The 27,924-nt window shown below is 36.5% G+C and overlaps 1 protein-coding gene across 3 annotated transcripts in view; it reads right to left on the bottom strand.

Moving 5' to 3' along the window:
* Positions 1-4,643: 4,643 nt before the first annotated feature.
* LOC148949016 (uncharacterized) overlaps positions 4,644-27,924 on the bottom strand; it is a 60,659-nt gene continuing 37,378 nt past the window's right edge. For all 3 annotated transcript variants that reach the window (XM_089094177.1, XM_089094176.1, XM_089094175.1), the window contains exons 3-5: positions 16,711-16,817; positions 10,045-10,148; positions 4,644-5,612 (exon numbers count right to left, since the gene is read on the bottom strand). In XM_089094177.1, the coding sequence (XP_088950303.1) occupies positions 5,466-5,612; positions 10,045-10,148; positions 16,711-16,817 (358 nt within the window). In that variant the 3' untranslated portion in view covers positions 4,644-5,465. The remainder of the gene's footprint in view (positions 5,613-10,044; positions 10,149-16,710; positions 16,818-27,924) is intronic.

Here is a 27,924-nt window from a genome sequence, read left to right on the forward strand (position 1 = left end):
TGGTGTAAGACTATGAAAGCCTTTATAGATTAGTTTGTTGTTATCAGGCTACGTACTCACTTTGGCTCCTTCAATATTCTTGTTTTTTATACTTGACTTTGTGTTTTCAGTAAAGCGTTAGTTTTCTATAATCCTACAAACATAGGGAAATATAATTAGTTGGTTTATTTGCACTAGTTTTACAGATATATCTTAGATAGACTGTGAAGCAATAAGTTTCATTCGCTTTAAGTTTCAACTTCGCTCTTTACTTCCGTGAAAAAAAATTTTGTTTTTAAAATTATTCTTTGCACGTTTTAATTTAAATTTTATGTAGAAGCACCACCGCCATGATCTTTTTTTATTTTTTTTTTGGGGGGGGGGGGCAGCCCCTTCATATACGGAATAGTTCCTGTTCTTTTGAAGTTTACTTTTCTTTGAGACTTCTTTTGTGGAAACAGTTTTTTTTCAATTAATTTGATTAAACGGATTACCAGTGTAATTTATTTGACATCATAGTTAACACATGAAGAATAGTCTTTCCGCTGTCTTGGCTTCCTCATAAGGTTATTGTTATTGATGTTAAAAGTCCTAGACACCACCATCTAGTGGTGTCTAGGGTAAATTTAAAGCTGAAATTCCGGAAGGGTAACTACCTCCCTGGAAGTTATGATGTTGGTAGACTCCAGGATCAGAATTTGAGAGAAAATTTTCAGGAACAGTTGAATACTAAACTTCAGAGTTTAAAATTTGACAATGTGGAAGATGGTTGGAATAATTTCAGAAAAATAATTTGTGAAGTTGCTGAAGGTGTCTTAGGGAAGAAAGCTAGGACTGCAGCTAAGAATATTAATTAAAAAGTTTTATGTGTAATAGAAAGGAAAAGGGACTTGTACAAGAATTATCTGAGTGATATATCATGGAATGATATATCAGGAATGTAAAGAAAGCGGAGAAAGCATTAAAATATGAACTAAGGAGGTGTGAAGTGGAGGCCATGGATAAAATTGCCGAGTATCCGGAAGATGCAGCTAGACGGCATAATAGTAAAATATTGTATTGGCACGTTAATAAATTGAGAAGTCAATCCGAACATATCCTAGTTAAAAATAGGAATAGGGGCACAATTAGTGATCAGGAAAGAGGTAAAGAGAGATGGGTAAAACATTTTAAGAATTTGCTAAACTGAGATACAGTTGCAGGAAAGGATATAGAGGAAAATGAAAAAGTTTGTGATACCTTGGATGTGAAGGAAGATTAGTTTTCTGAGGAAGATTTAGCGACAGCACTAAAAGGATTAAAAAATAATAAGGCTTCAGGTGCTGATAGTGTGGTAAATGAGTTTCTTAAATATGGTGGCTCTGAGGTTAGAAATAAGTTACTGAAGATTATGAATATGATATTTAAAAAAAGAGGAGTACCTTACGATTTTAGGAAAACCTTACTTAAACCACTTTATAAGAAAGGTGATAGAAGTGAGTGTGGTAATTATCGAGGCATTAGTCTGGTCTCTGTAGGTAGCACATTACTTTGTAATATGATACTTTTTAGACTGACAGATGCTGTAGACAAGGTTTTAAGAGAAGAATAGTGCGGTTTTATAAAAAGGTAGAGGATGTTTCGACAAAATTTTCACTCTTAGGCTAATGATTGAGAAGTGCCTGAGTTGTCGAACACCTTTGGTATGAGCAAGGTATTATTTCATAGATTATGAGCAAGCGTTCGATTCTGTTGACAGAAGAGGTTTGGCAAAGGTTTTATTCTTGTATGGTATACCAGAAAAATACATTAAAGTGATTAGTGATATGTACGAGAATTACACTGCTGCAGTTAAGGTAAGAAAAGATGTTAGCAGCTGGTTTTGTATTAAATCAGGAGTTAAGCAGGATTGTGTTCTACCCCCCTTTATGTAGATTATTTTGATGGACTTTGTCTTAAGGAGCACAGGAAAGGCAATGGGAGACTACGGAATCAAATGGGGAGGAAAGTCTCCTGGACTTAGATTATGCTGATTGTTTAAGCATCCTAGATGAATGTGTGGGCAAGATGAATGAACTTTTAGAGGTTTAGCGGATTCAGGGTGCTAGAATAGGTTTAAAAATTAACGTTAAGAAAACTAAGTCACTAAGGCTAAGAATAAGTGAAGACGAAAAGGTAACGTTGGGTAACGAAAATATTGATCAATGTGGGCAGCTTCACTTACCATGGTAGTATTATTAGTATAGATGGTGGGAGCAGTGAAGATGTTAAAAGTAGAATAGCCAAGGCTCAGGGTGTTTTTTCACAGTTAAAGAAAGTTGGGAAAAATAGAAAGATAAATCTGCAAACCAAGATCAGAATACTAGAAGCTACAGTGATGACAGTGGTTAAATATGGCTCTGAAGCATGGGCGCTCCTAAAAGCCGATGAAAATTTGCTAGATGTTCTCTAGAGAAATCGCTTACGGATTGTTATGGTTACCCGGCTGACTGACTGTATTTCAAACAGTAGTCTGTACGAAAAATGTGGTTCAATGCCGCTCTCTAGGGCTATATTGAGAGATACTGAGGTGGCTAGGGCACGTTGTGAGGATGAATGATGACACATTGCCGAAGATTGTCCTTTTCGGCCAACCGTCTAAGGATAAAAGGAAAGCAGGTTGTCTTCATCTGGGGTAGGAGGATGTCATAAAGAAAGATTTAAAGGAAATGGAAACTTCCTGGGAGGGTCCAAAAAGGGAGGCCTTGAATAGATTGGAATGGAGGAGGAGCTTGCGTAGTTGTGTTGGCCTCAACCGGCTTGGTGCTGCGTTGAATTGTTAGTAGTAGTAATAGATTAAACGGATTACCAACTTAATCTATTTGACAGCACGATTAACATATGAAGAAGTTTTTCCACTGTCTTGCCTTACAAGGCTATTCACGATTTCACAGGAATTGGAGACTGCTGCTCTACACCAGTGCTGGAAAAGTTTTTTCCAGCTTCTTCCTAGCAAATATTGTTATGAAGGAATGCCATCTCCACTTTTCACACTGGCGACCCGATTTACATCCAAATCAGCCTAACCATAAAAAGAAGGTACTTTTTTGCAGGTGGCAGAAGAATAAAATGAAAATGAGTGAAAAAACTTAACAAATTATGGCAAGTCAGTGCAAATTGTCTTTGATTAAATCGGCTAAGATGTTCTGTTTGCCTAACATTGATCTGGCACCGTCTGAATCCAAGCCTATGATGGTGAAAGTAATGATCAAGTTTTTAACTAGACCTATGATCTTGGCTAGGGACCACTCGAAAACTTTATGTGTTTTGTAGTCAGTACTATGGGTATTGAGAAAATGAGCCTGCCCATTATGCTTATATCTTGTTGACTCGACACTGTCCATGTAGCAAGATTAATTTTCAACCAGTGGCACCAATGGGGAAAAGCAGGAGTGCATTTGCTTCCTACATTTTGCATAGCGCTTTGTTTGGTATTGTCATTGAAAAACTCCTTTTATTTGGTATTTTTGCTGAAAAAAAAAATTAAATTGTTTCCTTCTATATTCAGAAAAATAAATTTTGTCCCTCCCCTACATTCTTGTGAATTGACGCCACTAGTTCCAATTTAACCATTTTCTTTTTAAGCATCAAATTTTCGCTGGATTTATTATTTACAGCTAATTCATTATTTCTTACATCCTTTACTTTGTCGAAAGACTAGGATTTCATTTATGGAGGTCAGTTAGAAAATGCCTCTAAATTGGCATGAAAATTTCTTTTTCACACAAATAAAAAAACATGCTGCAAAATTGGTCAGGTGTTTAAAATTGGAAACTTTATAGATTTTTTGAAAAATAAAATAAGAACGTAACGTTTTGAAACGGTGATGTTCATATTAACTTTGCGATTAAAACGTAACAAAAATCCCTCAAAAGTAATTTGAACTTTGCGAATTACCACGAGTGATCCTTGCGAGCTTTTCACGTGTTAGTACTACACTTAACCCTGAGGAGAGAATTAAGCTTTTACTGAAATAGAAGCCATTTGTATTACTCACTCACCTTTTTTAGAGGACTAGGAAAGGGTGGGTCAACTCCCCCTTTCTTAGCTATTTGTTACTATATTACCCTTTCTTAGCTAAATTGGATAGACGACGTTTTTCACCTGCATTTATTTCAGTGTCATGAATTACAATGAGTGTTGTATATTTATCTTTTTGAAGCTGGTTTCTTTTTCTTTTCTTTTTTCTATTTATAGTGCTCCACTATAATCTTTTTTTGTAGATGGTGGGTGAATAAATGTTATTATTATTATTATTATATATACTTTTATTACTCGTTACAAGCCTAACTTCTAGCGTTCCCCAGCACCATTCCCTTGAGTATTTGTATTTTAGCGAAAATCTTTGTAGTTAGTTTTAGCCTAATTAATTAGCTTATTCTGTCACAACCACTATCAATTTTTAACATTATATTAGTTATTATTATTTTATTACATTACAATAATTTTTTGTGTATATTATCCTATATTCTTCTGGATTTGACTTTGAATTGTTGAGTGTCGGTGAAACGAAGATAAAACTGCGATGAAAATTAAAGATGTAACCTTAGAATATTTTCCAGAAGACTGATGGGCGCTGCTATTACATCCTTAAAATGTCAAACTAAAAATGTCAGTAATATGTGAGAAATCAGTATTTCTGAAAAGGTTCTAACTACTTCAGAATGGTTTTATTCTAAAAAGAAAAAGCATAAACTTGTATAAAGCTAATCAAAAGAAAAAAATTCTTTCATTAAAATTTCACGTGCTTATCATTAAAAGCTAATATAAATAAAAATAAAATAAATCAGAGGAAAATATCCACCTCCCAAAATAATTGTTGGTGGCTCCGCGTAAACGTCGAAGAATAAAACTGCCATCAACTTTCTTAATACTGTCATCAGGCCGTGTGTAGGATTTTTTTGGGGGGTCTTTTACACAAGGATTGTTTCTTTTGGGGGAGGGGGGGTTACGCAAAAAAAAACTTAAAAACTTGTAAAAATTGTTTATATCCATTTTTGTTACGTTTTTACGAGTCAGACAAAAATTTCGAGGGAGGTTGAAACCCCCTAGCCCCCCCCTCCCCACCCTGGATACGGCCTTGAATGCCACTAACTAGCAAGTACTACCAGGAGCTTTATTTTTACCAACATTTAGGTAGGAATATTTCTCGTTTTTCGCTTTTGACACATTGTTCTAAATGTCTTCCGGATTTCCAAGTGGGGTTGTTATCCCTGCCAGCCTGGTGGCAAAAATGGCCTAAGATCATTGCCCTGGTAAAAGCATTAAGTCTTGCCGGTTTCCACTATCTCAGTCAAAATGAAGCAAAGTCAATTTCTGTTTCTAGGGTTTCAATATCTTTGAAGGGCAAATCCTCCTGAATACTATACGGCTCGTATTTACACATATTTTTTTCAAGTTCTCGGAGCAATAGTTCTGTCTTCCTAGTCCCCCCCCCCCCCCACGGTTAGAAAGAAGAACACCAATTGTTATACACCAGGAATACATCCCCGCAAGGAGAACATCATTTCGGCTACACTTTTCTTCAATCTCTCGACCTGATCTGGATCAAATTCACCAGCTGAAAGGTTTTCACAAGCTGTCCTTTTGCTTTTTATCATGCATCTCACAAACAACTGAAAAACGTAAGGAAATAAAAATTAGAAATTATTAATTTCAAAATGAATGTGTTAATAAAACGTTTTAAAATGCCATTTGGATTAATTTGTAAGTACCCTGTATAGTTTCCAGCTAATCCATGGATGTCGGCAGGGGAAGAGGAAAATTGGGGCTACTCCCCCAGTAATTTAAACGACAACTAACTTCACTTTGGAGCCTAAGCGTGGAGCCACTTTGGAGCCACTGTGTATTTGCCCATCTTCTCGCTTGGATCCACATATAACTCATTAAAGTCGGATCTATAAGAAGTTATTTTTACAGAAGAAAGATTTTAATTCCTTTTAGCACATAGAAAGTGCAGCATAAATAATACTGAGAGCAGTCACTTAAACAAAGCACCTGGTTGAATTTGCTGCCACCTGCGGGGGGGGGGGGGTTCAAAGAGATTTTCCGCAGGGGAATTTTTAGGGGAATTTTTTAGGAGGGCCTGGACCCCTGATTTTTTAGTGCTCTATCTTTATTTAGCCGTTTGTATCAGTTCTAGAATTTGCTCCTATTGCATTTATTTTGAATAAATTTAAGGTTAAGGAACAATATATAAAATAATTTTTTTTGAATACTTTTAAGGCAAAGGAGAAAATTACGCCCTACTCTATTATCCCACAGAACTAATTGATGCTTATAGAATTATTAAGGGGATTCAGGTGTTCGGCTAGATTTTTTTTTTTTTTTTTTTTTTTTTTTATTTTTACCCGTTTTCCTGCAACACAAGCAAAAAACCCAACAACGAGATAAAGTTCATCTCATTAAACTAAAAAAAAAATATGGCAGTCTTCATTTTTAATGGGTTACTGAAAAGGGGAATCACCTGCCATCAGAAGTAGTGAAATCAACTATCACACAAGGATTCAAGCGTAGAATGTCAAAACATCATTCAACAAAAATCAGTTTTTTTCCTGTTTGGCTGTTCAAATATGTTAATCTCTTTTCTCGTTTTGCTCTTTTTCAATTTTTTGATTTTCTCTTTTTGTTTAATTTACTTTTATCTAGGTTTGTCATTAGTTTTGCCCTATATGTATTACTGTATAAGCGTTAATAATTGTGCTAAACGCTATTTGCAGTAATAAATGACTGAACAAAAAAAAGAATTAAAATTCTTACCTGGCAGAAAGAAAATAACTACATTGACTGAAGGAATACAATATTATTTTATTGCACTTACGACAAAACAAAAATTTAATTCATATTCATTGTGACACGGCTTGGTGCCACTTCTCAGCTTCAGTTGAATTTTTACTAAAAAAAAATCCCTGTTATTGGTGCACCTTACCAATGATCAAGGCTACGATTTTAACTGGCGCCATTTCAGTTGATGTAAAAAAAAGAAACTGAGCTAGTATGATTTCTTTACTTACGTTGCATCCTTTAAGTAATTAAATAAAAAACCAAGTTTTTTTTAACTGAAAATAAGAAGCGACATTAAAACTTAAAATTGAATGTCCCCTCCTCAATGCCTCACTCTTTACGCTCAGGTCTTTTATTGTTTTAAAAAAGTAGAGTTGTGAGAAAGAGTCAAACTTTAACGTAAAGGGCCAGGCGTTGAGGAGGGGACAGCCCCTTTTATATACGGAACAATTTCTGTTCGTTTTAAGTTTAATGTCGCTCCTTACTTTCAGTTAAACAAAATTGTTTTTATTCTGTTTAATTTCTGAACGTTTTTAAATTAATACAGGTTTTGATTTTGGCTCACCGTACATAAACAATTAAAGCGCAATTTGCATATTAATTTTACTTTTTTTTGGCTAAATGGCTTTATCGGAAGTTGTTTAATTTTATTTAGGAACGTTTTTATTAGTAATAAATATACGTAACTTACGAATTACCTAAAGTAACGAACTTCTATATTCGTATATTTTTATTACGTATATTAGGGGGTTCGCCCCCTAGTCAATACCTCACTCTTTACGCTAAGGTTCAATTTTTTTCCAATTCTTTAAGAATGACCCCTTAATCATAAAGGCCGTTAGTTAGAATAAATAGCTCTTATCATAGTTCTACAAGACTTTAGCGTAAAGAGCGAGGTATTGACTAGGGGGCGAACCCAATCATACACGTAATAGTTTCTGTTCGTTTTAAGTTTTGATATTGAAAAGTTTTCAGTTGAAAAGTTTTTCAGTTAAAAACTTGTTTTTTTGTATTTAATTTCTGATCGTTTCTTTAAATAATGCTGGGAAATCTTGCGCCCCCTTCATAGCAATATCCCTTCCCCCATGAAAACTTTCTTCATGGAAAGATCCTCCCAAGTAACCCCCGATCACCCCCACTACCAGAAAAAATTCCCACTGAAAACATCTGTATACTTCCCAATAACCAATAGTGTATGTAAACATTGGGCATGGTTCATAACTTGCAGCCCTTCCCCCGGGGACTGTGGGGGATTCAATCATCCTCAAAGACATAGTTATTAAATTTTTCGACCATGCTGAACAAAATGGCTATCTCAAAATTTTGATGGGGTGACTTTGGGAAAAAATGAGCGTGGGAGGGGGGCCTAGTTGCCCTCCATTTTTTTGGTCACTTAAAAAGGGCACTAGGACTTTTAATTTCCGTTTGAATGAGCCCTTCGGCGATATTCTAGGATTACTGGGTCGGTACAATCACCCCTGGGAAAAACAACAACAAAAAACAAAAAAATTAAAAAAAATAAATAAACACGTATCCGTGATGTTTCTTCTGGCAAAATAATTCAAAATTCCACACTTTTGCAGATAGGAGCTTGAAACCTCTACAGTAGGGCTGTCTGATACGCTGAATCTGATGGTGTGATTTTCATTATGGTGGGGTGTTTACCCCTTTTTTCGAAAATAAGGTAAATTTTCTCAGGCGCGTCACTTTTTCTGGGTAAAACTAAACTTGATGAAAGTTATATATTTAAAATCAGCATAAAAATAGGATTCTTTTGATGTATCTATTATTATCAAAATTCCTTTTTTTAGAGTTTCGGCTACTATTGAGCCGGGTCGTTCCTTTTCTAGCTTAAGTTGACGTTTAATTCACCATGACCGTCAGTATTTGCACTTTAATGATGATTTACAATTTAAAATTTTTCTGTCTTCAGTACTAAGGTTAGACGACGCTGCCAAATCATAATTACAACGTGAGATGCAACCTAATGCAAAATGAAATCTAGCCCATAGTAACTGAAAATTCAAAAATGTGTTCTGAAAAAAGAAAAACTGTAAAGTGAGGAAGAATTCATCATTTCAAGTTGAATCAGGAATGGCAACTTCTATTTTGGTTAATGTTGATAGTAAAAGTTTAATGCGAAAACAAATTTACCGGAGTTTCAATGAATAGCCTGATTTCCCTCAAAAATGGTGTTGGATCGAAATTAAATCAGCACCATTGAAATCACAATAGCCAAAACCCCATTTAGGAGAATTACGGTCCCCAATCTTGAGCATGGGAAGTAGTGATGCGGCCCCTTTCTTTTCACCAGGAGAGATAGCACCGAACCAGTGGCCGTAGAATGGATACTAAAGATTTTGTCAATCATAAATAAATCTATTGTGCCACCCAGGCGAGTTAACGGGCCCCACCTCGCAAACTTCCGTGTTAAAAAAGTGTCCTAAACAACATAAAAATATTAGAGTTTTGTTCATTTTGAAGGTCGATTTTGTTTTTGAAAAAAGGAATACTCAAATATTGCGAATTCGCAACTTTTACTGTTCGTATTCATCTAATTATCGTGAGTTGGATCACTCTTTTGACTCTAAAATGTGTATAAAGTAAGTAAAAAACCCCTCCTCAGGATTCTGCTGAGTTTTAAGCCACCCCTTAAATAAATTCTTAGGTAAAACCATGGTTCGTCAAAAGATTATTTATAGAGACACCAAGCTTTTCTGTTGCATTTAAGGGGAAGAAGAAGATATTTGGGAAGTGTTAGAATGAACAGTGGTCCTTAGAGTTGCACGATGTGTGGAGAGTGAGAGGAAATTTTATTGCATTTTCTGGGGAAGTGTGAAGGGTTAGAGGTCTTGAGAGAGAAAATTTTTGAAGTGGACGAGGGAATGAGCCTTGGGTGGTAAAATTAATGGGAAATGGGTGTTTCATTAGCATCAAGAATAATCTGGCGCGGCTTATTCGTGTAGGTATTACCCATCCTGAGAGTGTTATGTGATGTCTTTGTTTGTTTATTTGTATTAGTGTTTTTAATGGTCTTCTGTGCTTTAATCTTTTTGAGCAAATGTTTAAGTTAAATAGTTTAACTGTATTTGTATGTTGTTGATTGCATTTGTATGTTTTTTTTGTGGCCATGGCCCTGCGGTTTCTTTGTGTGTCAAATATACCGTACTATACTATAGAATATTCATGTAACTCAAGATTTCTTTAGAGACGGAGGAGATTTCAGTTCTTTAATCCCCTCCGGGAAATGTACCGTAATCTTACCTGTCTTATACCACATTTTTCCTCTCTTGTAAGGGTATCGTCATTTTCAATTTTATCGGTAATAATGTTGCCACATCTTTGTAAACTTCTAGCATGGCAGAGTGCTGAAAAATTGAATTAAAAACAGATTTATTCAGCAATTTCAGTGGATAAAAACTGCAATTATTTTCAGCTGAACTAAAAAAAAAACTAAAAATTAATCATGCACTATTTTTGTTCCAATACATTAACCCTTTCATGCCTGTGGTCACCATACGGATACCCCTCGCCCCCTATTTTTTTCTCTCGACTCGACAAAGTTACAACCGTGATTTCTTTTCCACTAGATAGCGCTTGCTTGGCTCTATCGCGTTTGAATTTATTATCCCTCAAGGCTTTACCCGAGCGGTCGAGCGAGCGTCCAAGTTTAGACAAAACATAAAATGTCGAAAAAGAGGAAAGGTTCAGATTTTGACCTCAATGACCTGGACGTTTCTGGTAAGTTCAGAGCCTGATTATGATATTATTTTGTAGCTAAGAATGCGATCTTTCGAATGAGATTTCACTAATCCAATTCTGAGCTGTAGTTTAGCCCCAAACAAGGTTGCTAACGATCGGTTACCAAATGGTCAGGTCAGGCATTCATTGCCAAACCACACCTAGGCAGATTTGTACAGCAAACGAGGCAGCAAGTCCTTTTTATGATCGGGAATAGGCACATTTTCTTTCTGTTCCTCCTTTTTACTGGTAACAAGGGTAAAAGAGCTATTTTGTTTGATGCCTCAAGCAAGTGTAGAGGCCAATGGCCTATTTTATTGCATAATATTATTATTATTAAGTGATGCACTTACCTTGAATTTCATTTTAGCTGGCCCAAGCACGAGCTCTGACTCCATGATAGGTCATGGTCCTAAGCCCCTGGAAGAGAGACTGATCAAGGAAAGAAGTAGAGGAGCTACCAAGACCTGATTGATACCTGATTGAGATTCAGATCTCGATATCTCGTCCAACGAAGACGACCCAAACTGGGCACCAGACAATCCAGATCAAGAATTTCAACCTCTACGTTCTCTCAACTGCTTTGGCAATGAAGACAGAAGTGATGACGAGGATATTGACAACACAGACGACATCCCTTGATCAATGTTTGGCAGGTTCGAGTTAGACAATGGCGATGACATGTATCAATTTGATTTGCCTCTCCCGGGCTTGAATGACACGGCAGCGTCAAACAGATCTTCAAGCACATCATCAGCACCAGTGGCAACTTCTTCTGCAATGCAGTCAGCAACAGTTATTGCACCTGCTGAACCCTTTGTCCTTACAATAGCTATGCAAAATGCTCCTTCCCAAGCAGTGGCCGGTCTAGTAACTCCAACTGATGCTCCTCAGGTCACGGCAAAACCAGTAGCAAAAATGAAGGTAGCAAAGGAGGCAAAGCAATACAAGTGGATAAAAATAGAGCCCGAACCTCGAGATATAACCTGGAAGGGTTCTATGCCACACTATGACGAGGTACAAACGCCCCATGATCTCTTCCGAATGTTTATCACAGAAGACATTCTTTCAAACATTGTGGACCAAACGAACCTGAATACCATGAGAAAGAAAAATCTTGTTCTGAAACTTTCTCTTGAAGAGCTGCAGAGATTTCTTGGAGTTCAAATGCTTATGAGCATTCTCAAGCTTCCGGCTGTGAGAATGTACTGGGAGAATGGAATACGATATTCCCCGGTGGCTGATACCATGAGCAGATATAGGTTCATCAGCTTGAGATCTTTCTTCCACATTTGCGATGACACCTTAATGATACCGAAAGGGGAGGCTGGTCATGATAAACTGTTCAAGATCAGAAGACTGTACGACGCATTCAGGGAGAATCTGAAAAAAAATAGACCCTGAAGAGATCCAAAGTATTGACGAACAGATGATCTCGTTCAAAGGAAGAATTGGATTTCGACAGTACTTGAAGGACAAACCCCACTCGTGGGGTGTAAAGGTTTTCACAAGAGCCGGCATCAACGGAATAGTTTGTGACATAGTGATATATGCAGGAAAAGGATATGTTGAAATTTCTGAACTTGGCCAAGGTACTGACGTTGTCCTTCGGCTTGTAGAAAATCTGCCAAGGTTCATGAACTTCAAGCTGTTCTTTGATAACTTCCATACTGGCATCGATCTCATTCACAAGCTTCGGGTTGAATATGGCATCGAGTCATGTGGTTCGATACGCATCAACAGAATGAGGGGCGCTGTTCTAGATACCGACGCCAACATGAAGAAGAATGGACGAGGGTCAGTGGACTTTCGTTTTGAAATACATTCAGAAGTATCGGTAGTAAAATGGTATGACAACAAACCAGTCCATTTGGCTTCGTCATACTGCGCAGTCACCCCAATTGATAAGTGTCAGAGATGGGATGGCACAACACGGAAATACGTCGAAGTTGATCGCCCCCGAATCGTCCGTGACTAAAACAAATCAATGGGGGGCGTAGATCTTGCTGACATGTTCCTGGAGCTTTACAGGACGGACATTCGCTAGAAGAAATGGTATATGAGGATTGTGTACTACCTCTTTGACATGGCTGTGAACAACGCCTGGCTGATACACCGCCGACAGTGTAAGCAGACCAATGTTCAGCATATGTCTCTACTGTACTTCAAAATGGACATTGCTCGTGGGTTGGTTCTTACTGGCGTATCTCAAAGTCCTCGAGTTGGAAGACCATCCTTATTAGTGACGAAGCGCAATACGTCTACCTCGCGAGACGGGATGCCTTCAGAATCAATGAGGTTTGACCAGACTTCGCATTTTCCAGATACGACTGAAAAGGGAAGGTGTCGCTATGAGAAGTGCGTTAGGGGTGGAACCAGTTGAATCATGTGTTCGAAGTGCAAAATTCGACTGTGTTTGAACTCAGATCGCAACTGTTTCACAAATTTTCACCTAAAATAGTATCTGTATATACCTGACGTGACCATATGGTAACCATTCACAGTTTGGATTTGGAATGAAATAAATTTTTTTAAAAAAGAAATATGTTCTAGTTGAACCTCCAGGATCACTCTCTGCTATTTTCAGAATTTTTACGCAACTCCTTCTTGGTTCAGGTCTGAAAGGGTTAAACTCTACCTCAGTCAAAGACCTTAGGATACTATATGCTCCGACATATATTTAAGCGTTTTTCATGGATCACCTGTATGTTTATTTCGAACGTCTTGTACTTTTTCAAACAGTTCGTGGTAACAAACTGTAAGTAAGGAGCGACGCGGTAACAAACTGTAAGTAAAACGGAATTTTAGTACCAATGAATATATCAGTAAAATTAAAATTTTTATGCTGATTCGAAATATATAAGTTTCATTAAGTTTAGTGTTACCCGTCAAGAGCTACGAGCCTGAGAAAATTTGCCTTATTTTTGAAAAGGGGGGGGCGCCCCTTAGAAGTCGAAGAATCTTAATGAAATCACACCATCAGATTCAGCATATCAGAGAAACTTGCAGTAGAGACATTGTTTTTATGTCTTGCTTTGTCTTTCCGTCTCAATTATCTGGGGTAAATTTTCACTGGGGTTGAATTATCAAAAGAAAAATTCCATGGGGAGGGGCATTTCTCCAAGGAAGTGCAGTCAGATTTCCTGGCATTATTTAAAAAACGGTCAGAAATCAAATAAAAAAAACTATTTTTTTCAGCTGAAAGTAAGGATTTGATTGGAAATTCAAAGGGCTAGTGCCCTTTTTAATAGTCAAAAGCGATTGAAGAGCAACTAACCCCCCTCTCACGCCCACCGTTTCCCCAAACACATTTTGAGATAGCCATTTTGTTCAACGTCATTGAAATTCTGCAAATTAGGTCTTTGAGGATGACAACCCCCCCCCCCTACAACCCTCAGTTATGCCGTGGTGGCATATAAGGTTTTTAAAGAAAGGGTTGTCGTAGAAACTTCAAAAAAAGCTCATTCGATTGAAAATTGGAAGGGCTAGTGCCCTTTTTGATAGTAGAAAGTGATTGCAGGGCAACTACACCCCTCTCACGCCCACCACTTGCCCAAACACATCCAATCAAAATTTTGAGATAGCCAATTTGTTCAACGTAGTTGAAAGTTCTGGAAATTAGGTCTTTGAGGATGACAACCCACCACAGTCCTCAGGGCAAGGGTTATAAGCTATGTCCTGGGGGCATATAAGGTTTTTATTAAAAGCTTTCAATAAAAACATAATTAAAAAGGGCTATCGCCCTTTTTAATAGTCGAAGGTATTCGGAGGAAAAATCCCCCTCCCACGCCCATCATTTCCCCAAACATTTCCAATCAACATTTTGATATGGCCATTTTGTTCAACGTATTTGAAAGGTCTGTATATTAAGTCTTTGAGGATGAAAATCCCCCCCCTATAGCCCTCAGGACAAGGGTCGTAATCTATGCCCTTGGGGCATATAAGGTTCTTATAAAATGTTTCGTCTTAGAAGCTTAAAAAGGGCTCATTTGATTGGGAAGACAAGTGCCTTTTATATTTGTAGAAAGTGATCAGAGGGCAAATGCCCCCCGCCACGCCCAGAATTTCTCCAAACACTTCCAATCAAAATTTTGAGATATCCATTTTGTTAGGCGTATCAGAACCGTCTGGAAATTATGTTTTTGAGGATAACAAAACCCCCAGCCCTCAGAGTAAAGGTTATAAGTTATGCCATGGGGACATGTAAGGTTTTTTATAGAATGCATGGTCACATAAACTTCGGAGAGGGCTCTTTGGAATGGTAATCAGACGTTCTGGTGTTCTTTTTAAGAGTCAAAGTGATCGGAGGGCAGCTAACCCCCCCCCCACACACACATGAGGTATTATCCCGAAATGCATCTAATAGAAATTTTGAGATAGCTATTCTATTCAAAATGGTCTAAATACCATAAATCAAGGCCTTTGGGGTTGAAACAATCCTCAGAGATTAGGGGCAAGGATTGTAAGCTATGCCCAGGGGGTATTTAAGGTTTTTTGGAAGGGTGTTTTTTTAACTTTAGAAGAGGCTCAGTCTTTCTCCCTGAAAAAGACTAAGTCAATATGAAACGAACCAAAATTAATTAAAAAAAACTTTTTCAAAAAATTAAGTTTCTAAAAAAAGGTAAAGAAATCCATTACACCAAAATGAACAAAAATAGAATCAAATAATCTACAAAGAATACAACTACCACAAATCAGTATCAATAAATAAATGAAACCCAAAACAAACACATATTAAAATAAATAAGAGGTAAACTCAAAACGAGCAGAAATTAATATGAGTAGGGTTTTAAACCCCAAGCTTTCTAAAAGCCTGAACATAATTTGTACCTTAATGAAAAATTCTTTTAAATGTTTTTACTTTTTTAACTTTAAGAAATCAAAAATCAATTAAGATTTTAAGGGACAAATATCAGCGTATGTATACTAAACTGACAATGCAGATTTTTTTTCAGTAAATTTATTTGAATTTTTTTCAGTAAAATACAAATTAAAGTAATAAGAAATACTAATTGTGATAGTTTTGCAATAAGCGCATGTTAGTGGCAGATAAAATTGCCTGCAATCTGTAAAATTGTGGTGGTTTTCCGCAAAATGTACCTAAAATTTTTTCACAAATGCTGTTTTTCCAATGAAGTTAATTAAAAAAAAGGGGTATCTAACAGTTTCACAAACCTCGAAAGCCGAGACAGTACGGTGGATTATGATCAATGTCATCAATGTAAATAATGATCAATGGATCAATGATAACATTGATATATGATCAATGTAGCTTGGAGGTTTTTTTTTCTTAGGCCACTAAAAGGATTTCACCAGCAATTAAAATTAACTGACATCAGTTCTACCGGATAATAGAAACTGTTAGTACTAATAGGAATTTGATCACAGCATAACATTTTTCAACTTCAATGGCCTGTAACAAAGAAATAGTCAAAGAACAAATGTAGAAATGAAAAAACTAAAGAGTGATTTTTTCTCTTAGAAATTAGCAAATTGGCGGAGAAAATTGCTAATCAGCTACACAGAGAGTTGTCATTTAGCCATTGACAGTTAGATGAGACACATAGAATAAGGTCTTCCGCCAAATAAGCATGATAACCTCTTCTGGTAGATATCCTAATAGCTGGAATTTAGAGACCCCCACAGAGTTAGACTAGGTGCTAATCACCAAAAGGCCAACCAGGACACCAGATGTGCATCATATTACGTTTGGTTAAAATTTGACAACCCATTCTGGTAGATCTGATGATGACAGAGTTCTTTAAAAAATATTCAAGGAGATTATAACAGTGGCAAATACTACTTTTCCATCTAACCCTGCATGAGGCTTCTGCTTTAGCCCTCCAGAAAGTCTCTATTGGTTATCACCCTTCAATCCATTTTTAAGTCATTCTTTCCAGCCGGATTGACTGGGGGAAGGGAGGGTCTACCTTTACCTTTCCCCCTCTATATAATCACTTCTAGAGCTATACAAGGGATATCGCTTTTGTGTGTCTTTTAAGAACATTCCGAAATCGCGAAAGTCACTCTTTCATGACATACCTGTTGAGTTGGATCGGACCTAGCTAATAAGTACCTGATGTTACTTCTTCAAATTAACTTTTTAATTTTGTTATAATCTAGTGGAAGCTTTTTTTGAAAAAAAGTAAAAAAAATGATTCAAACAGCGAAAAATCTTCATGAACGAACCTTTAGCTTTTCTGCTGTCAGAATCGCCATGTAACTCCTTTCCATAACCGTGTCGACTGTGACGATGTGGGTGATGGTGTCGCAATTTTTCTTGTGCGTCTCGCAGCCTAAAATGAAATTATTACAGAGAAAAAAATTAATAAGAAAAAATAGATTTTTTCAGTCGTATTAGTTAATACATAAGGAAGGATAAGATATAAAAACGGAAAAACTGTTTATATTCTATTGAGACCCGAAGCTTAACCAGACGACTTAGAATTATCAAAAGATACGGTTTTGGTCAGAAAAACTCCTGTATTTTGAGTATGGTCTCGACAAACACTCCTCTTCCCCTTTTGAATGTCCACGGCAGTGGACTTACGGTCTCAATTTTGAGAAATTTCTAACTTTATTAAGCAAAAATTTTTATTTTTCCTTTGAAGTTAAGTACGAAATCAATGATTTAAGCTAAATCAAATGGTTTATGATAACGAACTGTAAGTAAGTAGCGACTCGGCCGAATAATAGCTAAAACTTTAAAAACAGGAATTTTAGCAACAATACATACATCAAAAGAAATTGTTTTTTTTATGCTAATTCCGGTTCTATTGCAACTGAACCACCGTGTAACAGAACCCCAAGCAACTGAACCACTGTAACTGAACCACCATGTAACTGAACCACCGTGCAGCTGAACCACCATGCAACTGAACCACCGTACAACTGAACCACTGTGCAGTTTAGCCTCCGTGTAACTGAACCCTCGTGCAACTGAACCCCAGCTGAGCCCTCGTGCAACTCAACCCCATTTAACTAAACCTCCGTGTAACTGAAGCTCCGTGCAACCGAGCCACCATGCAACTGAACCACCGTGCAACTGAACCACCGTACAACTGAACCCTCGTGCAACTGAGCCCCAGCTGAGCCCTCGTGCAACTCAACCCCATTTAACTAAACCTCCGTGTAACTGAAGCTCCGTGCAACCGAGCCACCATGCAACTGAACCACCGTGCAACTCAACCACCGTACTTACATTGGGTAAAACACAAGTTAGAAACTTTACATGTTAAACCTTGTTGGAATTGTTTGCTTTTTAAAGTCATAATATAAATGACGTTCAAGATGATTAAATAAAAACAGCTCTGTTTTGTTGTCACAAAAACAAAGAAAATTGGACGTCACAAACTCATATAGCCAGATTTATTGCCTCTTTTTTATGTCTGTTAATGGGGGTCCCTTTTGCCGTGTCACTGTCTACGAGTCTAGCATTTATACCCTCCCCCACCTCACCCATGGAAAAATTTTCCCCTGGAAAATACCTCCTCGCGGAAAATATGGTCGTCTAAATTGGAATATTTTATTTTCGCTCTGTTATTTTTTAGTTTAGCTGAGAAGTGCTAAGGAAAGTGGAAAAGAGAAGTTTATGTGTGTCTTGCCCCCCCCCCCCCGCCCCGTGGAATAATGTTCTTATCATGGATAATCCTACAGAAACTCTCCCCTCCCCCTCAGAAAACTCCCACACGAAAAATGTCCGTATGTTTCTCAATAACAAACACTATCTGTAAGCAATGGACAAATTAAAAAACTTAAAAAGGTACTTAAACTTCTGCAATGGCTCTAAATGTTCTGCAGCTAGGGAGAGAGGGAGACACCTCGAAGGGTGCATTTTAATGCCAAAACATCTCAACTCTCATTGAGCCTTCGGATAAATACAAAATTAGCTCTAGGGGAGAGACGAAAGGAGGATGGAGGTAGAATTATTCATAATCCCCAGGCAGTTCTAGTTTTTTTTTATAAGTCGAAAGTGGTTGGATACCAAACAACCGCAAGGGGTATTTTCGAGGAGAAGTTTCCGGGGAGGTATTTTCTAGGGGGGGGGTATTTTCCGCGAGGTGGTATTTTCCAGAGCTATTTTCCACAGGAGGTGTTTTCTGGGGAAGGGGGGCTGGTTGCCCTTCAACCATTTTTAACTGTTAAAAGGGGCACTAAAACTTTCAATTTCCAATCGAATAATAAAACGTGATTAACAAAAAATCTCACAGTCCTCGGGGCAAGGGCTGTAGGTTATTGCAAGTTACCCATGGTAAAAAAAATAGAGATTTTATAGAAGGGATGGTCGTACAAACTTTGGAGAAGACTCATTCGATTGGAAATTGAAATTTCAAGTTCCGTTTTGAAGAATAAAAGGTAATCAGAGTACAATAAGCCTCTCACTCTTAACCGCCATTTTTTCCCCAAATGCATTCGATCAAAATTAAAAGAAAAATTTATTTTTCAAAATGCCCTAAGGGTAAAATAACCATGCCTTTGGGGTTAAAAACCCCATCAGCAGCTCCTGGAGCAAGGGCTGTAAGTTAAGCTAGTTTCTCAATGTCAACACATAAGGTTTTTATGGAAAAAATTTTTGTATGAGCTTGGGGGGGGGGGTACTCATTCGATTGGAAATCAAAAGTTCCGGTGTACTTTTTAAGAGTTAAAAGTGATCGAAGGGCTTCCACCCACACCCTCTTTTTTTCCCAAATACATCCAATCGATAATTTTGAGATGAACGTTTTATTTGAAACAGATCAAAAAAATAATTAAAAACTCAAAAAATAAATTAATTTATGATGCAGTTTGTATTTTAGCTAAATCAAAATTTATCTCAAAATACAATAAATCTGAAAATATTGTAAATAAGGATAATAGATTATATTTGTCTATTAGTTTTTGTTCTAAACAAATAGAAGATATTAATTTGCCAAGAATCTTAAACAAGCGGAGAGTAAAGAACGCCCTTCCATGTTATTTGGTGTATAATGGTAGTCCAATTTTAACATATAAATTTTCAAAAACAATTGGTCAAATGATTTTGAACTATAATTCAAGACTTAAGAGACTGGACCGTGTGTGTTCTTGGAAACTATTTTGGAATTGTACGAACTTTCTACTGAATTGGGGATCAAACTCATGGGCAGATCGTAATGTGATATGTGTTCATTATAAATAGACGTGATCTTCAAAAGATAATGAACATGTGGGCTAAATTCCGTCTTTCTTACCACATAAGGCCAGCAGATATCCTTAGGTGATTAAAAAATGATTTAAACTTATTTATTGATAATTTAGGCAATAATGAGAAAATTACTATTGATATATTTCAGAATTTTATAAACTTGATTTTGACTGGTGTAAGAAATAACGTGTATTGTAATAATACTAAATATTAACTGAAAAAATACATGTTGTATAATGAAAATATGAAGCAATCGCTTAAGAATATAAAGAATGACTTAATAATTGTAACAGCTGATAAATAAAGCACTAATTTTGCCGTAATTTGTCAAAAACTATTGTGATATTTTATCAAAAGAGTTACAAACAACAAATACATACGAAAAGGCCCATATGGAGGAGAATAGTTTAATTGAAAATATAGAGGAAAGAATTTTGAAACATTTCAATATTAAAATAAATGATAATGAAAAACAGTTTCTTTTCTTATATTGGACGATAAAATTTCACAAAAATACACCAAAACCACGTTTTATTGCTGGGGCAGCAAGGTGTCCAACCAGAATTGTGGCTACTGATTTATCTTTAATTTTAGGTGAAATTAGAAATCAATTTAAAACATTTTGCTCTGGAATTAAAAAATTTTCTAACTTTAACCCTTATTGGAGTGTTAATGACTCGTTACAAGTGATAGATTCTTTGGTGAATGTTTCAGCTAAAAGAGTCGATTCATTTGATTTTACTACTTTGTATACAAATTTGTCACTAAATTTAGTATTCGAAAAATTGAAAACGGTGATAAAGAAATCTTTTATTTTGTCTAATATCGGATTTTTGAAAATTGATACTTATAATAAAAAAGCCCGATGGACGAATTTCTTTAAAAGCACTATTAATTCAAAATGTTATAGCTTGGATATGGTATGCGATTTACTGGAATTTGTTCTTTTTAATACATTTATAAGATTTAGTGGGAATTTATATAAACAAACTGTAGGTATTCCTATGGGTGGGAATGCAAGTCCATTCATAGCAGACCTGTTTTTAAGTCAATTAGAATATGAATACATGATAAATAAAAACAGCCCAAGCAACGTAAAATATAACCTTTCAAATAATAAAAGATATCTGGACGATCTCTTGGTAATAAATTGTTCAGAGTTTATTGAGATTTCAAAAAATATTTATCCACAAGAGTTAATTCTTGAGCCTAGCTATGGGATGGGACACTCCGACCATTTCTTAGATTTAAATATTAATATTTCAAATAATAATAAATTAGTTTTTAAATTATATAATAAAACGGATGATTTTAATTTTGATGTAATTAATTTTCCATATCTTGAAAGTAATATACATTCAAATATTACTTATTGGTCTTATTATTCCCAATTATTTAGGTATGCAATAATATGTAGCAATTACACAGATTTTAAAAATAGATGTAAAAAGCTGAGCGAAAAACTGATCTTAAGAGGTTTTTCTGCCAAAAAAATTAGTTGGCAATTCAAAAAATTTAGCTTCATGTATCATGAACTCTTAAGTAAATATACAAAAAATTATAAAGAAATACTGAATGATATTTTAATATAATTTCTCGCAGTTTGAGTTTCTAGGGGTTTCAAACAAGCTTGAGGATTTTTAAATTGGTAATTGGTTCCAGATACCAATAAAAGTTACATCTGGACATGTCTTCATTTGTTCCAGAATGGTCTCTTTCAGTGACCTCTGGGATTTGAATATGGAAACATTGAAATACTTTTTGTATGTAATTTTTAGTAGGTTGACATTTTAGTATGCATGTATTTCACAGGTTTGACCTGACATAGGGGTACCATATAGATCTTATGGTAGAGGCGCCACCGTGCTGGGTAAAGAATGTAAAGCCTCGAAACCCGTTAAGGCTGGTGGTATTCTTCTGATGAGCCCTAAATGGAAAGTTTTACTTGGAAATATTTTGCTAGATTTAAGGTGCTTTTGCTGGTAATTTTACATCGACTTACATTTATTGATGACAACTTTGCATGGATTTGGACTTTTCTATTTGGTTGATGGTTTGGGTATACTGTTTGGTCCTAGGTAGTTGGAAGGATGTGTAAGGTGAGAGCCTCGTTCAAGTGCAAATTTGTCTCAATTGCTGGATTAGGACGACAGTTTTTTTTTTTTTTTTTTTTTTTTTTTTTTTTTTTTTGGCCAAGTAATTACCTCTTAAACATAATACAATGTGTTTTTTTTTATCAAGAAAAGAGGGCATGTTTTACCCTATAAAAAAAGCATGGAGCATTAAGGTCAGGGAAATGTCAAGAAGAATGCCAAACACAATCAAAAAACATTTAATTTCCTTTATTGGTCGTGAAAAGGAAATACCAGCAATATCTCCAATGGCTGATGGTATCAGCCGTCACATCATTCGGAAAATGTTTAGGAGCATCTTCAACTAAATCAAGGGGTTCTTTGTTCATCCCGTTTTACAAGACGACGTATCTGAAATATGTCAAGAACAGCTGAGGGTATAAACCTGAGGGTATGAAGTTTAAACTTTCTGCGCATGTTTAAGGGCTGTTGGAAAAAAGGCTGGAGTGCAACCAGGCACCCTCCCATATCCTTTTTAGCTGTAATTTCCTCAGACATATGATTAAAATTTGTTATCTAGATTCACAAAGGTCAAATATTTCAAACACGTATGTTTATTACTTAACGTCCACAAAGGTCTGGTTCATCTGAAAAAAAAAATCAGCTTTAATGGTTTATGACATCGAATCTTCTTCTTCCTCTTTTTTTTTCAAAAATAAAACAAAGCTTTTTTATGAATGATCTTGACAGGCGTTTATATCATGACTTTAAGAAACAAACAATTCCAACAAGGTTGAACATGTAAAAATTCTAACTTGTGTTTTACCCAATAATATTGCCTCATATTTTTAGAATACTGAAAAACTGAATTCACTGGTTCAGTTGCACGATGGTTCAGTTACACGAGGGTTCAGTTTCACGGTGGTTCAGTTGCATGGTGGTTCAGTTGAAAGGTGGTTCAGTTGCACGGTGGTTCAGTTGCATGATGCTTCAGTTGCACGGTGGTTCATTTGCACAGGGGTTCAGTTACACGGGGGTCCAGTTAAATGCGGTTGAGTTGTACGGGGGCTTTAGTGGCACGAGGGTTTAGTTAAATGGGGTTCAGTTGCCTGGTGGTTCAGTTACACGAGTGTTCAGTTGCTTGTTGTTCAGTTACACGGTGGTTCAGTTACACGCACACTGCTGATTCCAAATACTTCAAAGAGTTCATTCAATTTAATATTATTCATCAAAAGCTACGAGCCGGAGAAAATTTGCGTAATTTTCGAAAAAGGGGGGGGGGGAAACATCCCCACAAATTGTTCACATACAGTAGGCCTATTTGTTAATGGTAAATATGCGGAAATCTTCCGGGTCATTTTCTGCGGGGAGGGGGATATTTCTCACAGGATAATTTTTTGAGGGGAAAGAATTTTCCAGGAGAAATGCTACATAGGGGGGGGTTCCTGGATTTCCTGGTATGATTTTAAAAACAGTTAGAAATAATAAAAAAAAAAGTTTTTTTCAGCTGAAAGTACGGAGCAACAGTAAAACTAAAACGAACAAAAATTTTTTTGTATATTGGAGGGCTGTCCCGTCCCCAACCCTCGCTCTTTAAGCTAAAGTTTGACTTTTTGCCTTGATTCTTTAGGAAAAACTTCTCAAACACAAGGGCCCTTGATTTTGAATGAGAAGTATTTTTAAGAAGCTATGACTTTAGCGTAAAGAACGATGGTTAAGGAAGGGGTAGCCCCCCTCATATATAGAATAATCACTTTTCGTTTTAAGTTTTATTGTTTTTCCTAACTTTCAGTTGAAAAATTGCTTTTTTTATATTAAGTTTACAAATGAAATGACTTGAAGCAGTGTCTGCCAACAAGAAGACTTCGAAAATTTTGGCATTGTGCAAAATACCACCGGACCTTTTTTTGTCTCAGCCTGGATTTCGACACCTAGTATCATTATTAATATTTTACGCTTAGATAAGTTACTTCAGGAGCTAGGACTCGAAACCACCTCGGCTGAAATAAGCCGTCAGTTGTTGTCTCATTAAGTCTCCCCTCCAAATATGGGATTTCAGCAAGAAGTTAGCCACATGAAATTGGGAGTCGATGTGCTGCATCCAGAGTTGCCACCCCTAGTGATTTTTTTCTATTTCTAGTGATTTTTTATATTGCTTAAACAAAAATCACTAAATCAGCACATAAATCACTAAATTATTGAAGAAAATCACCAAAATCAACCAAAAAATTACAAAAATCTAGGGATTTCCTTTCACCGGTTGGCAACAGTGGCTGAATCATTGCTGCCGTTGCAGTATACTTATTGTTTTTTGGGCTTGCAGTTCAAGGAAAACATTGGAAAGATAATCATCAAGGAAATGGTGAACTAGACGTACTGACTATTTATTTTTGTCCAGGGCCGTATCCAGGGGGGGGGGGGGTACCTGGTTTGAAACCCCCCCCAAAAAAAAATTTGACCGACTCGTAAAAACGTAACAAAAATGGATATAAGCGAATTTTGTATGCGTTTTTGAGGGTTTTTTTGTGTACCCCCTGCCCCATTTTTTTTAGTGAAACCCTCTCCGAAAAATAATCCTGGGTATGGCCTTGTTTTTGCCAATGCTGTAAAATATGTAATACAAGATAACTCGACAACCTTCTATCGGGCCTACATCTAGTGTTACAGAAATATAATCATATAATCATCAAGAGGTTTTACAGCAGCTGGGTTGACAGAAATCAATAATTCGAGGATAAACTCCTTGGGTTATGGGGGTTTCCAAATTTACGTAGTGAGAAAACTTTGGAGGAGGGGCAGATGGGGATTTAAGGTTTGGCACGTATTCTCCAGTCGAGATGAAATTCTAATAGAAGGTAGCCTCTAACAAGTAGATACCTTTCTGCCGAAAAAAAGATAAAATAATTAGCCTGTGTGTAAAAAAAAGCTATACCTCCGGAGTAACGGATCCCATTGGCGTGACACTTTCGGGACATTTTCTAGGGGTCATGAAAACTTTTTACGATGAGAAAAGGTTAGAAGAGAAGACCAGAGGGACTCGTTTTCTTTTGTCTCCAATCGGAACTTAAATGTCGATAGAAGGTAGCCTCTATCAAGGGGATACCAATGGACCTAATAAAAATGAAAGGAGAAAAAAAAGGCCATGCAAACAGGACAAATCATGGTTGCAGTGATAGATGCAGCCCAGTAAAAAGTGAATCACGGCCAATAGCAACCGACATTTTAAAAACGTGTTTTGAAAAAAAAACTGTCCCGCTGATAAAAAGAAGTTAATTCAGGAATGGTAAAATAATAGTAAAAGCTTATTATGAAAACAAATTTATGCGAATTTCAAAAAAGAACTTGAAACCCACCAAGAATGCCGTCTGATTGAAATAAAAAAGCCCGCAATCGAGATCAACATAGTCGAAAACTTTATGCAGGACAATTGCTGTCCCCCATCTTGAACAACACGGCAAATCACGCAAGGAAAAGCACTGATGTATCTCCTTTTTTCTTCTTCTATTTTTTCACCCAATGGGTGAATGAATCAAACCACGGGTCGTAGAATGTTGGGAGAGGAATCATTTGAAAAGACATTGCCATATCTAGTGCTCTTTTCAAGTTACAAAAGAGTACTACCAAAGACTAATTATTGCCCAAGGAGCTCTGTTGGTTCGATTGATTATTGATTTTGATGAGTTTGACTAATTATTCATTTTAGCTTTTATTCGTCTAGGCCCTAGGGATTAAGACAGGCCCTAAGATAGACTCTAAGGATTCCCATATTCGTCCATACAATTAAAACCCTGCGCCACGCCGATGAGGGAAGACCGGCAGTGGCGGGGCCAAAAACAGCGCACTCCTGCCGCGCCACCGGTAAGATGTCGGCGGCGCGCCGCCGGTAAGATGTTGGTATTTATCTTAAGGACAAAAGGTTCGGCAGCGTCCCTGACTTGGATAACGTAATGCTGGGGCTTTTGTTTGCAGGACTCTAGGAGGGTGATATCGTCAGCGAAATCAACATCTCTGAGTCTCTTATTATTCAACTGAATCCCATGTCCATCGCAGGTCCAGAGAATATAATCAATCATAAGAATAAATAGCAGCGGTGATAGCACAACGGCCCTATCTGATCTATATTTTGTTTTAAAGAACTTATTTAAGAATTCTTTACGAATCTCTGAGACTTTTTGTCACGATCTGGGTTTTTATGATTTGCAATCTAGTTTATTCTAAATTTGTCGCTGAGAGCATCGATTCTAAGAGACAATTGACGGAATTCAACGAATTCACATTTTAGATCGTTCGAGGTTGATTCATTGCCACTAGAGGGGGAGCCTTGTACTTGAACTAGAACTGGGCTATGCAAGTGCACCTAGACCTGTATCTGTCATACCCAGGGACAAGAGTAGAACCCTATCTATAACTCCCACGAGAACACATGTGCTGACATCTACAATTAAGTCTAATGCTGACAGTACATACTTTATGCATGGTTTTATGGTTTTTGTCACTGAGAATGAAAAAAGAGGATTTTTTCACTTTGTTGTATTTTCATGGTCGATTTATTTGTTGTTTCCATGTGTATTGTCTCCGGGGCGAAGTTTGCACATGCGTATTAACGGTGGGGAAGAGATGTATTGATCTAGGGGAAGTGAATTTCTGAGAACTTGATTGCGTAATCGATGGGGGAATGTTTTGATCCAGGACTCGACTAGGACAAGTACAAACAGTACATAATTTATGCATGTTTTTATGGTTTTTGTCACTGAGAATAAAAAACAGGATTTTTCTCACTTTTATGTATTTTCATGGTTTATTAATGTCTAATGGGGTCAAGGTTGATTGATTTGTTGTTGTTGTTTAGCCAAGTGTAATGACACAAGGGGTAATTTACATAATCAGTGTGGAATGTATTGATCTAGGGGAGAGAATTTCCGACATGGTTTATTAATGTCTAATGGGGTCAAGGTCGATTGATTTGTTGTTGTTGTTTGGCCAAGTGTAATGACACGAGGGGTGATTTACATAATCAGTGTGGAATGTATTGATCTAGGGGAAGTGAATTTCCGAGAAATTGATTGCGTAATCGGTGGGGAGAGGATTTCCAAGAAATTGATTGCGTAATCGCCTAGGACAAGTGAATTTCCGAGAAATTAATTGCCTAATCGAAGGGGAGAGGATTTCCAAGAAATTGATTGCGTAATCGACTAGGACAAGTGGATTTCTGAGAAATTGATTTATATAATCGGTGGAAGAATTTTATTGATTCGATAACGGGAAACAGGAAGTACATGCCTCCTTCTAAACCAATCAGAGGGCCGGAAATATTAGCAGGAGAGGATTGCGGAGAATATAAGGAAAGGATTTTTGCTATAGTTTTTATTAGTCTGTGAATAGAATTCACTAAGTTTTTAGTTAGCAGTGTGATAGCATGAGTGAAGAAGTTCAGTTAGAAATATCCTTTTATTGCAACTGTTCTATTTGTAAAGGACATTTTCATGATTTTGAACATTCTCATGAACCTACTGCATGTTTAGACAGCGTAGAGGCAGAGATAGATGAGAAGAATCTGGAGGAAATGAGAAGAAAAAATATATGTGATATGGAGAGAGATTTATACCGATTGCAGGCAAGCTCACATAAAAGAAGGTTTGATATGACAAAAAAGGAAGATCAAAAGAAGAGACTGGGAAAAGAGGGCTTTCTTTATAGTGTAAAAGACAACAGTGAAAACCCAATAAAAAATGTGTATAAAGCAAGATATAACTCTGAATATTATGATGAATATGTTCTAAGAGAAGAGAAAAAGTGGCCCTTTAAGAGACAACATAAGAGGTCATTCTACGGAAAGGATTTTAAACAACGAAAACCGTGGTTGAAGAGTTCTCATATATGACTCAACGATAAATCGAATTATTGATATGTATAATGAGTTTTATATTGTAATCATACAATAAATTTGTTTGTATTATTTTAATTTTCTCATACTAGATATATAAAGAGTAACGATACCATCAGAGACTTCCGTGCATGAATAGTTCAGTTTGATTAGATCACTCCATAGAGTATTTATCAGTCCACACACAAGTTTTCTATCAAAGATAATAAAAACTAATTCATTCTTCTAATCTTTATTCTTTTGAAATATCAATATTTACAATGCTTTTTAAATAAACAATGTCC

The sequence above is a fragment of the Artemia sp. Qi Xiang Cuo genome, chromosome 9 (genome assembly GCF_049724085.1).
Source record: "Artemia sp. Qi Xiang Cuo chromosome 9, ASM4972408v1, whole genome shotgun sequence".
NCBI classification, from domain to species: domain Eukaryota; kingdom Metazoa; phylum Arthropoda; class Branchiopoda; order Anostraca; family Artemiidae; genus Artemia; species Artemia sp. Qi Xiang Cuo.